General features: G+C 36.6%; 2 protein-coding genes across 2 annotated transcripts; one reads left to right on the forward strand and one right to left on the reverse strand.

Moving 5' to 3' along the window:
* Positions 1-265: 265 nt before the first annotated feature.
* asb5b (ankyrin repeat and SOCS box containing 5b) lies at positions 266-7,268 on the reverse strand. Its single transcript, XM_032563409.1, has 7 exons — positions 7,091-7,268; positions 4,483-4,562; positions 4,020-4,127; positions 3,797-3,950; positions 1,893-2,027; positions 910-1,101; positions 266-839 (listed from the first exon to the last, which is right to left on the reverse strand). Exons 1-7 carry the CDS (start codon positions 7,179-7,181, stop codon positions 712-714), a joined length of 888 nt encoding a protein of 295 aa, XP_032419300.1. The 5' UTR covers positions 7,182-7,268; the 3' UTR covers positions 266-711.
* A 1,087-nt stretch (positions 7,269-8,355) lies between these two features.
* Positions 8,356-12,272, forward strand: spcs3 (signal peptidase complex subunit 3). Its single transcript, XM_032563421.1, has 5 exons — positions 8,356-8,610; positions 9,411-9,484; positions 9,709-9,785; positions 11,080-11,195; positions 12,017-12,272. Exons 1-5 carry the CDS (start codon positions 8,468-8,470, stop codon positions 12,147-12,149), a joined length of 543 nt encoding a protein of 180 aa, XP_032419312.1. The 5' UTR covers positions 8,356-8,467; the 3' UTR covers positions 12,150-12,272.
* The last annotated feature ends 153 nt before the right edge of the window (positions 12,273-12,425 follow it).

Genomic DNA, 12,425 nt, shown 5'->3' on the forward strand with positions numbered 1-12,425 from the left:
CGCCTTCGGGACGCAGCTCCTCCTCTGAGCTGCAGTTTACAAGCTTCTGCCTCATAGAGCAGGCCTCCCGTACAACTGCCCCGCTCAGATCCTTCAGACTAGCCAGCAGTAATTAGCAAACACCTGGTGGAACTCAGCTGAGCTCATTGTATGAGCTACTTCCCAGTGCAACGCTGGTAAAAACGTTGTTAAAGGGTTAATAGAGAAGCCATGTTGTGATGATCCACTGTAGCCGGAGTTTCAGAAAGAGCAGAACTTTTTAAAGAGGCAGAAGCCCAATTTCAAGGCGTTAAATTAGGACGTAAAATTTCTTTTGAGTCAAATTTGACATATATATCATTTTTATAACAACTAAAGTTAACATAGTTAGTTGATGGTGCTATAGTTGCCTGGAAAATACATAATATTGCCCTATTAAGTCAACAATTCCTAAATTTTGATGATAAAGTACTAGTTATGAGTGAAATAACATGGGGAAAATGTCTTGAAGTACTCATCACTAGTACTTCTTCATTAATATTACGGACTTACATAGAAGAAGCTGCTACTTCTTGCTGAAAATTTACTGAAAAGTTACTTCTAAGTCAGTTTTGTCTTATTTCAGGTGTACTGAGATATTTGCACTAGAAACTAGACCAAAAATACTTGCCAACATTTTCTGTTTTTGCATTGGAGACAGAAAACTACAAGAGAGCATGCAGCCTATGGCTCTTATGTGTGCTCCAAATATTGAGTGAGAAGTGAAGGAAGAGGGAGGAGAGGAAGCTGCTTGAGTCTGGCTCGCCCAATCACGGCCCTGATCCGGAGACGGCACAGCTGGCAGAGACTCCTGGGGGACGCTGGAGACAAACAGAGCCGGTTCAGGTGTTTTCATTCAGTTTAAAAATCATTACAGCGATTCAGGCGTACCTTCGAATGCCACCAGCAGCTGGTGTGTTTCTCCACCAGGCGGAGCGAGGTCTAAAGGCCGCTGGCCGTTTCCATCTCTGAGCTTGGTTTCAGCGCCATGGTCGAGTAAAACCGACACCAGATCTGTGCTGTCCTGTCTGGCAGCTACATGCAGAGGGCTTTCACCGCCTTTCCCTGCATTAACACTGGCTCCTGGATGAGAGGAGGAGGGCAAAATAAATGTCCCAACTACTGTACCATGAATAGGGCCAACCAGAGGTGGGTAGGGTACCCAAAGGTTGTACTCAAGCAAGAGTAAAAAGGTATTTGGTAAAAAGGCTACTCAAGTACGGAGTATCTGATCAAAACATCAATCATCTGATGTTTAAAAATTACATATAAAGTCATGTGAAAATGTTTGTATTTTAAAGATCAAAATAAAAATAATCCAAATAAACACCAGACTAAGATTTCTTTTTGTCATAATATTATGTTAATAAAGTCATAATATTAGCAGAATAAGGAATATTTATTTGTTATTCTTTGTATGACCATTATCAAGACCCATCTTTTTAACTACATGTCCTAAACTGGATCATTTCGGTTCAGTTGAAACATTTTCCATACAGTTGTGTGTTTTTCCGTGTGGAAGAGAGGTGAGTACACACTTGTCTTTATTTTGTGGGTTTATTTTTTTAATACGTACAGCACTTTAGGCTGCTTTTAGTATTAAGGGTGCTTTATGAATAAAATGAATTGATTGGTTTATAAAATTACTACTTCATTCTACTAATATTACAACTTCTGGTGATATTATGAGTTTATTCTTGTGTTATTACAACTTCTTTTTGTATTGGTATGAAATTTTCTCGCGATATCATGATTTTTTTCTTGTAATTAATTTTTTTTTTTTTCTTATCTTAGCCCTAATACTCGGTTGCAGAAAGCAACTGGAAAGCTTTCATTAAAAAGAAAACCTCTACACAGAAAGAGAAAAGTCACACCTTTGTCCAACAAAACCTTTGAGCAGGCTGCGTGTCGGTGCAGGCAGCTCACGTAGAGAGGGGAGCCCAGGTGGGGGACCTGGCAGTCTGGATCTGCTCCATGAGAAAGAAGGGTCTCCACACACTGGCTGTTCCCTTGTTGACACAATGACAAAAACCTTATAAAAACAACGTATACAGAACACAATTTGGATCCAGGTGAAAGCATTAATTTACAGTAAGGCTGATATGAAACCATACATGAGTTTAAATTAAATTAAATTATTTTTTTGTTCTTTGCTTTAAACATCTGCGACCACACTGGTGGTGCAATCTTTTCTCTTTTGTCAACTCCACATAGTTGAATTTTATTTTTAGGTAAAGTAATGTAATCTCATTTATATTTATAGCACATTTTCAGCAACAAGGCAGTTCAAAGTGCTTTACATGAATTAAAAAGAAATAACAAACCAATGGAAAGAGCAAAATAAGAAGACGAAAAGCTGTTATGAGGCGGAAACTTAGACTGCTGCTGCCAGTGGCTCAACAGGCCGTTGCTAGGTAACCAAAGAGTGAGTGAGTTGTTGCTAGGTAACCAAAGAATGAGTGAGTAAGTTGATTCCAACAACCTTGCTTAGCGAGGCTGTGAGTACGTGAAACAAATCCTTTATGCGTATTTGTATGTATTTTTGACACATTTTGTTAATAAAATAGTATCTGTGTAGACTAAAAGATACACGTTGTTTTATTTTACCCATTTGTGCATATATTTATATAACTTTTGTTTCTTACTTTATTTATTTATTTGCTTTGTATATTGCAAGACCTTTACACCAATATTGTCAATGTCTGTGGTTATTTTTTATTTTTATTATAGTATTGTGATATTTGTCATTGTGTTAGATATTCTCTATGAAATGTTATTTGTTTGAAATAAAGCATAAAAAAACAACTGTGAGTATCTGAGCGGCTAAACCTTTTTTCTCTGCCTACATCCACCAGCACATTGTTGCATCTTGCATTTCCACAAACAGAAACGACCGAACCACTATCTGATACAGAAGAAATATTTCCTGGAATCCCCTAACAAAAACTTTTTTAAATGTTAAATGACATGTTGCTGCATCCAGACTAGTCAAACAGGCAGAGTCAGGTTAAAAATGCATTTCTGAGACTGTAACAGTGTCTAACAATAACAACCAAAAGCTGCAACAGACCCAGGAGGCGCTCACATGTAATCTATAATCTGCTGATTATTCTGATGATTCATTTTATTTACTATTAAATATGCAAGATGTAAAAAACACCGATTCAGACTCAATACAGGGTTTGACCAATAAACAGAGCTGATCTGGAAATGTCTGCCAACTGTAAGACTTCATAATAAACCAGGGGTGTCCAAAGTGTGGTCCAAGGGCCATTTGCAGCCCCTGAGCTGATTTTGTACGGCTCCTTAATGTTACTAACTTGTCAAACAAGCGCAGGTGGTTGAGGCAGATGGAGGCTTTTTTAATTCAATTAGAATAAAACTATTAAAACTTTTTTCAAATAAACAAATCAGCTTTTTCAAGTTTCTTCAGTCAAGCCCAAAATAAATGAGTAAAGTGAAATTATGTGAACCCTTTACAAAATTTTGTACTTACAATGATTCCTACACATTCCTATAAAAAAAAAAACTGACTATTTTCTTTAATTAAAGTATTTAATGCTTAGTTTACTGTTGAGCAGGAACAAAATCCTCAATGAAACTTTGTGTTTTAGTAAAAAATAAACAGTCCACAAGTTAATGATTTTGGTCCAGGTAACAAAACGTTTGGACACCTCTGCCTTAATCTAAATGCATTCACATTCTTAACACAGCTGGGCGTATTTGTCTATGAGGAAGATACTTTAATACACACAAGGTTTCTGCTGTGTGTGCTTACCTCTCCTGCAGGCTTCATGCATAGACGAAGGGAAGTGTGTGTGAAGTGTGTGCATGTGCGCTCCATTCTGCAGCAGCAGCTCCATACACCCGACGCTCCCTGATGCACAGCAGTTATACAGGGGAGTGACGCCGTCGATGGTGGCAGCATTCACCTGCAGGATCGCCCACCATTAAACAACCATATTATGCCTGGAAATGAAACTGAAAGTATCAGTACTTACATTAGCTCCAGCACTTAGCAACGCCCTGACACATGCCACGTGTCCAGACAGACAGGCTTCATGGAGGGGCGTCACTTGGTCGATGGTCTTGATGTTTACTTGATATCCCTGCAAAACAACATATGCAGTCTATATTTATCTGGTCGCTGATGGGTGTGGTCAGATCAGAGAAAAACCAATAAAACTGACAACTGTTAAAACACATTATATTCAAACAAGGCTGTTTAATTATCATTTTTCATTACTAAGGGGCAATGTACAGGATAGACGGCTTTTACAGATTCCTCACAGTCAACAAGGTTAATGATGGCTATTCAATATTAAACAAAAGATTAAAATGGTTGTAGATTAAACTAGTTCACTTATTGGTTTTCCACTGTGTTACATTTTACTAAGTGATTTTGAGTTTTCTTAGAAAAATGTGTGGTTTTGTTTTAAATTGGTCTTAGCGTGATGGTCCTACCTCAGCCAGCAGCCTGCGCAGGATCAGCAGGCGACCCTGAGACGCTGCGTCATGGAGCGGAGAGCGATCTGCCCATGACCCTGGAGACAAACAAATCCCCAAACACACCAGCAAAACTTTTTATTATAGTCCATTTGTTTAGACCTTAACTTTTAGTTCACTGCAAAAACACAAAATCTTGCACAGTCATTTTTGTCTAGTTTTTAGTGACAATATGTTAGTATTAATAAGACAAAACTTACAACTAATGTTTCGGCAAGATATAACATCTTGTTTTAAGTTACCGTAATAATTCCTTAATGAAGAATAAGTTCTAGTTACATTGGGAAAGTATTTAACTAAAACATTTTCCCAGTGGAACAAGTACTTTTTCATCAATATTAAGGAATTATTGACTTTAAAAAAGCTCATATATCTTGCTGAAAAGTTAATTTTGTCTTATTTAAGATGCACTTGGTAAGATTTTTTTCTTATATCTTATTTCTTATATCTTGATATTTTTAGTTTATTCTTTGCGCTAGTTCAGTTATTCTCATTGTTTGTGGTTTGGATTTGTTTTGTTAAGAGTCATATTTATTTCTGTTTACTATTCATGTTTTCTTTCATTTCATTGCTTTTTCTTCTTGCCTCAGTGATTTTGTGTTTAGTGAACCAATCTTGTGATTATTGTTTTGTATCATTTCCCTGTTGACACTTTGAAACAACATAGATTTATAATTTTTTTAAAAACAGAAAAATACAGTCATTGAGTAGTTCTAGAAACTGCTATGCTTTAAGAACCACTTCCATGAACTCAACTATTACCATGCAAAAAACTACAATAAAATTGCTTCTTATCGTTTGGTTTCACATGTTTGGTTGAGTGATGCAGTTTATTTATGTAGAAGAAAATATTGAAACATTTGAAGTGAGAAAAATTAATAAAAAATATTCTGGTGCTCAAACCAGAAATGTTTCACATTATAGTTTTAATTATGTGGCTAAAATGCATTAAAAAGGTATTAATAGTGGCTGTAGCAAAAAAACATTTACCATTTCGCTCGTGGCAACTCACAGCTAGTTAAGTCTTACACACCTGTAAGACAGGATTTCAAAAGGCAATCCAGATGTTTATTTTCTGATTTGCAAATGAAAGGCAAAGTTTAAATGCCTGAAATCATTCCAAGATCCAAGCTCTAACTTCAGACAAAATGAAAGTGAACATTTAAAATCCACCTGAATTTGTTCCTGACTCAGTGTCATATCTATTTTGTAAATAATTGACACCAGAAATTCCCCCAGGTAGCATTTAAGGTCACCTGAGTACACTGTAAAAAAAAGAATATCCCAAATCTACTCAATAAAATTTAAGTAAAACATTAAAATCAATACTATTAAATAGAATTTACTGTTTTGGATTTAATGTTAAGTAATTTTTAACCTTTTGCATTTATAAATGTAATATTAAGTATATTCAAATAGAAAATATAAATCAACTATAATGTAAACAAACAAGTTAATTTTGAAAAAATTTGAATCCTTTAAATTTATATAAATTAATTATAAAAAAATTATTTAAAACTGCCTATTTATATTAAGCTAAATTCAATAGCAAAAATGTATTTTGTTTTATTATACTGGAATATAGCATATTTTACATCAAACAGTTTTAAACAGACCTGAAAACAGATTTAAATAAATTACTGCCACAAACTTAAGAAAGTAATTAAACTAATGATATTTTGTGTAACATATTAGTTGAAACCACAGAATCGTTTTTACAGTGTACCAACAGTGGTACTTGTACTCTATTGAGCAAAATTACACACTTATTGTAGTTATGCAGTAATTAAGCCTGTCACAACAACACATTTTGCTGAACAATAATTTTTGCAGAAGTTATTGTGATAAAATATAATATTGCTGTTTTGAGACTATGTTCAACCATTATAATTATAATGGCAAAATAACACATTCTCACACACATAACATTTAACACTGGAACTGGAAGACATTTTAAATATCCAAAATAAATAAACAAAAAAACAGAAACAAATAAATAAAATTAATTATGAAGTTCCTGAAAACAAAAATGGTGCTTCAAAAATGGGCTAATTGAGACCAAAACTCCAGATTGAAAAATTTTGTCATCCTTTTTTTTTTTTTTTTTTGGTAGAAAAAGAAAAAAACAGTAAATCATGTAAATGGAAATTATTGAGTTCGTTTTAATTTATAATGCGATTAATTGATTTATTGCTTATTGTGACAGGCCTACGTACTTACGAAAACACCAGGGTAAGAAAGAGCACAATATAAAGAGCACTTATTATAGTAATCCAGTAAATTGTCTAATTTAGCCCAGAGAATGGGCACTTAATGCAGTTTTATGGAGTTTATTCCACAGTTTTATTTAGTCTTAACATGAGCTGTTTTCAGATCATGTTAGGATCAGCTGTAGGGCGTATTTTAGGCTTGCGCCATTAGGTCTTATTTACCCGTAACACAAACCACAACTGCGCTGTCAAACACTGAATGCATCACAAGTTCAACATGTTGTTCTGTATTTCCTATTTCAACCTTTTTTTCTTCATCCGTTCTGGTTTTGAAAAGCTATAGGCAGAGTACCGACCTTGGCTGATCAGAACGCCCCAGCAGGCCCGCTTCCTCTCCGGGGTGCTGCTGGGCACCGACACCGACTCTGCGGCTCTTTTCCTGGACATCTCCCCTCAGCTGCTCGCGCTGGAACTCCATGTACCGCGGATGGGGCTCACGTGCTGCAGTCAAAACACCACAGCACGAGTCACAGCGAGGGGGCGGAGTCAGAGGCGAAACTCATTCTGATTGGCTAAAATGCTAGGTGGCTCGCAGGACAAGATTATTTTAGAAAGATGACGAAACAACGCATAGGCACGAAGTAACTAGTTGCATTTACTTGAATATGTTTTTTCCAATTATATATTTTTTTGGAGTGTACTTTTTACTTTTATTTGAGCAATTTTAAAAAGAATAGATTTCTTTACAAAATTATGTGATCTACTAACCAACCAAATTATAAACTTGTTTTTAAAATAATATTTCATGACAAATTTCAGCCGATTGGAATAAAATATGAAATTATTTATATAACGATATACACAACCAGTTACAAAAAATGGTTTTGGACACTCAGTAATCAGTGGAAACCATTTAATTTGCCTCTCCATAATTTACAGCCCATATATTTTACTCACTGAAATCTACGGATTTTTGATCACCTTGTAATTTTAGAAACAAATTAAATCACATCATTTAATTTCTCGCTTATGTTACATTGGGAGATTATGAGTAGTTACTATGAACTGACTGGAAATTTACAAAGCTAATTTAAATTAATTCAAGATATGTAAAGGTGAAGCTTAAAATAAAATACAGCTGAACCTCTGAATATGAATTTATGGCATTAAGAGCCGTTTGCATCTTGAAAATGTGCATCTGAAGGTAAATGATCCACGGTGGTGACCCTTAGAGTAGAAGTAGCAGCAAAAGGCTCAAGAGATAAATATGTTTCATACAACTCAAATAAGGGAACTTATTTATTTATTGTGTACTAATGGGTCTGACTTCCATTCAGAAGATGGCGGTAATGCCCCATTATTATAGTAGTCAAACGCTATTTAGTGGGGAAAAGAAGAGGAAGCGCTTATTCATCTCTGCAGGTGGCTGTTTCCTGTCTGTGTTGCTACGTTAACAAATCATTCATATCATAGTTATTGTAAATAGTAAATGAACTGTCCAGACATTATGTTAATCATTTTTATTGTTGAAGCAGTTCCCTAAATGAACATTTAACTCTTTTGACAAGAAACAAAACGCCTTATACAGTGAATTTATTCTGAAAAGCTCCGCACAGGAAGTTGCGTTTACCGCGACACTTCCGGGTATACATCCGCTAGTGTTTGTTCAACGGTTGCTCTTTATTAGCCTTTCGTCTGTCATTCATTTCAGCTTCCTTTAGCCACTTTTAAAGATGAATACGGTTCTATCGAGAGCTAACTCGCTGTTCGCCTTCTCCCTGAGCGTCATGGCGGCTCTGACTTTCGGCTGTTTCGTCACGACGGCGTTTAAAGACAGAAGAGTTCCTGTGGACATCCACGTCTCTAAAGTTATGCTGTAAGAGCTTCATTCATACCAGCTGTTTGGGGGAGAAAACTGCTGTTTTTGTCTTCATGCATGTTATTAGCTGTGGTGTATTTTTTTATGATGCTTCACCATCACCCTGTAGAGTCAGACCGAGGCCCTGCTGTCTGATCGGATGATCTGTAACCCAGACTTCCTCCTTCTACTGTCATGTTACCACCTGTGGTGATGTTTATTCTCTCACTAGATTTAAAACTGGCTTCATAAAAAAACATACTTAATAAAAAAAAAATCTATTTAGAAAGTTTCGTCGTATTTTGGAAAAGTTGCATTAATTTTTATGCACATTTATTCACCATTACCACATAGGAGCACAACCATATGCGTCTCTTACTAATGACCACACCTCCTTTGTGTTGGCTGACGTGCAATGGCAGCATCATGCTGTGTGGACTCACAGTTCGCCACTAAATCCAGCTTTTACTTGGATGCAGAAAGCATGGGTGGTACCAGATGGAGGCTAAAAGAGGCCAATTTTCAAAGACTGAATTTTCCAAGTTTTTTTTTAGAACATTTCTGAGAATAATCTCAAAGTTTCTGAGTTTTTTGGAAGATATTTAGAAACAAATAAAATATACATTTTGGCTCCTCTGTAGTCAGCACCGCCATTCTTAAGACCCACAAAATCTCCTTGTAAAAACTCTTATCAGGCTCCAGATTTGCCTTAAAATGAATCCTGAAGGTACCTATCAACCTGGGAAAAGATGGGGAAACAGAAACATTCTTATTTATCTAATTTGAGTTTCAAACTAATTAATTTTCCTCTTTAACAGGAAGAATGTTGATGACTTCACAGGACCCAGGGAACGAAGTGATCTGGGGTTTATCACATTTGACATCTTAGCTGATATCCTTTTACTTCCCATTGTGGAGTGTCAAGACAACTTTGATCCAGGCGGATTTAGACACAAAATGCTGACATTAAGTTATATATTTGTTCAGTAGTAACTCTGTACTATTTAAAAACTCTACACTAACATTAATGTAACTGTACTAATTAACTAATTAATAGTTAATTATTTTAGCTGTTTGATCAAATGTGTGTCTGTGCTGTTCCTTAACTTTTCCCACATTTGGAGCCAATTTTCGACTGGAATGTCAAGCAGCTGTTTCTCTACTTGTCAGCTGAATACGCCACAAAGAGCAATGTAAGTAAACACACACTTATTGAGCTTTGGTGTGTTCATCTGGTTTTAATCAGCATGAAATAAAAAATCAGACACACACACGTTGTCATTCAGACAATGTCCTGGCTTATACTCATAAGTCTTCTCCCACTGCTGCTGCATGCATTTGAAGGATGGAATCAGGTTTAACACATACACCAATCAACCTGTGGTCTCGAGAAAACAAAGTTTATTTTCTTGAGATTAACTCATTTTCTCAAGAAAATTATCTGGAAAAATGTCTGCTCTCAGTTTCAGTATAAAGCAGTTTGATTTATAACAAAAAAATAATCTTCACTGTATTTCTGTACAAACTACCCATCTAACTTGCATTTGAGTGCATTTTTAATAACATTTCGGCTAGGGCTGAAACGATTCCTCGAGTGATTCAAGTACCTCGATTATTAAAATTCCTCAAGGAAAATTTATCTAAATCGAAGCTTCGTTAAATTATATTTTATTATTTAGCGCACCGCGTTCCAGCCGGGTTATTACTTACGTTGCACGGAGCTCTCACTTCCACTTGAGTTGTTGACGAAAGCTAACTGTTAGCAGCATAAGGTCCAGTTTTCAAGTTCAACCTGGGAGGATTCTATTGATTGATGATCATGTCCAGCCCTGTCGTTTTTCCGGGCCGGACATGATCATCAATCAATAGAATCCTCCCAGGTCCGGGTCTTTGTCGTTTTTCGGGGGACCAATAAGCATCCTTAAAATGACTGGCGCGATGCCTGGAGTACGGTAGATAGTCTTTTCTCCTCCCGGAGCTGCTGCCTAGTGGTGGTGGTTCAGAGCGAACACCACCACCAGGCGGTTGATATGCGATAGTAATACTTCTGTTATGTTAGACTTATCAATATTTTACTTTATCTTTTTTTTATCCGATAAATTGTAAGAATAATCGATAGATTACTCGATTACTAAAATACTCGTTTACAACAGCCCTAATTTCAGCTGTTATTACACATCTATTTTTCTGCGCTGATGTACTATATTCTAAATATTTTGTGCTGTTTAAAGTTAAATACTAATATTTAACTTGAACAAGAATGAAAAGAATATTTAACAAGCTAAATATCAGTATTTAACTTTTCAAGCATGTTCTGTTACTCTTTGGTGGGTCATGACAAAAATAAGTTTTTCACTACCAAGACCTCTGACTGTAATGAGGTTGTAATGAGTAATGTCTTAAAGATAACTTTAAAACATTACTTGGATAATAACTTTGATATGACTCTTTTAGATAACTATAAAATTGTGTGTGTGTGTGTGTCAGTCTCTAAACCAGGTGGTGCTGTGGGATAGGATCATCCTCCGAGGGGACAACACCAAACTGAACCTCAGAGACATGAAGTCCAAATACTTCTTCTTCGATGATGGGAATGGACTCAGGTTAGATGCTGCAGTGTTAGGAGCATGCTGGATTTACACCAAAACCTGTTTTTATTCTCACAAGATAAATATTTAATCACCATGTTACATGTTTTTGTTACGTCCAAAACTTTTGCGCATGCGCACAATGCTGGAGGGCAAAAACGCGCCTTTTTTCCATAGCCGCAAGAGCAGCTCCTTTAACAAAATGAAATCTGGAGATGTAGATGTTATTAATTTAGCGCAGTGCGCCACAGCAAAGGGGGAAATTAACGCAGAAAATTGGATGAACAACAACTTAAACCCACTCTTATTCTTCTGTTTTCTCGCTCCTGTGTCACCCAGATCCGTTGCCATAGCAACTGACGACAACGTCATGCATCATGGTGCGTTCACACCAATCGCGTTTTGAGCGTCAGGCGCGACTGGTTTACATTCAAAGTCTATGTGGAGGCGCGTTTTGTGCGTTTGAACCAGACGCGCCTGATGCTCAAAACGCGTTTGGCGTAAACGCACCAAAGATGCACATGCGTCGAACTTGAAGCTTCAGACACATTTGGTGTGAACGCACCATCAAGATTAAAAACGCAAATATTTATCTAGTTCTTATAATGTTGACGATATCAAAGCACTACGTCCCTTTTTGTTTTCTATCATCACGTGTACGTTTAAGATTTAGGGCTTTGTGTTGACAACTTCACAGCCAAAATCAATGGTAATCATCGATGAGGACCCGGAGTTTTTTGCCTTCCAGCAATCATATTACAACAAACTTTGTTAATTAGCTTGTATCTGTGTTCCTGAATGCGATTGGCTGACGGGCATGTCTGTGTTGTGTGCAGGGCTAATAAAAACATCACCTTGACGCTGTCCTGGAACGTCGTTCCCAACGCTGGGATCCTTCCTCTGGTAGCCGGAAGCGGACATGTCAGCCTGCCTTTCCCCGAGCAATACGAGACCACGAAGAGCTACTAGACAGAAATGTTCACCTGTAGCAACACACACACACACACACACACCCGTCCACCACGACTGATGACACACCATACATTAGTGTTTTTCTGTATGAGGCAGTTTGTAATAAAGAAGTAAATGTAACATTTGTGTGTGTAAAGATTTTGTGGGGAAAGTGCTGATCCAACTCAAAATAGTTTTAAATATTATTGTGGGATACATTTTTTTAGGTCTGTCACATTAAACAATAAGTTATTGCAATAAACAATAAAATTGCTTTGAGACCATTTTCAGGTA

The sequence above is a fragment of the Xiphophorus hellerii genome, chromosome 5 (genome assembly GCF_003331165.1).
Source record: "Xiphophorus hellerii strain 12219 chromosome 5, Xiphophorus_hellerii-4.1, whole genome shotgun sequence".
Lineage (NCBI taxonomy): Eukaryota > Metazoa > Chordata > Actinopteri > Cyprinodontiformes > Poeciliidae > Xiphophorus > Xiphophorus hellerii.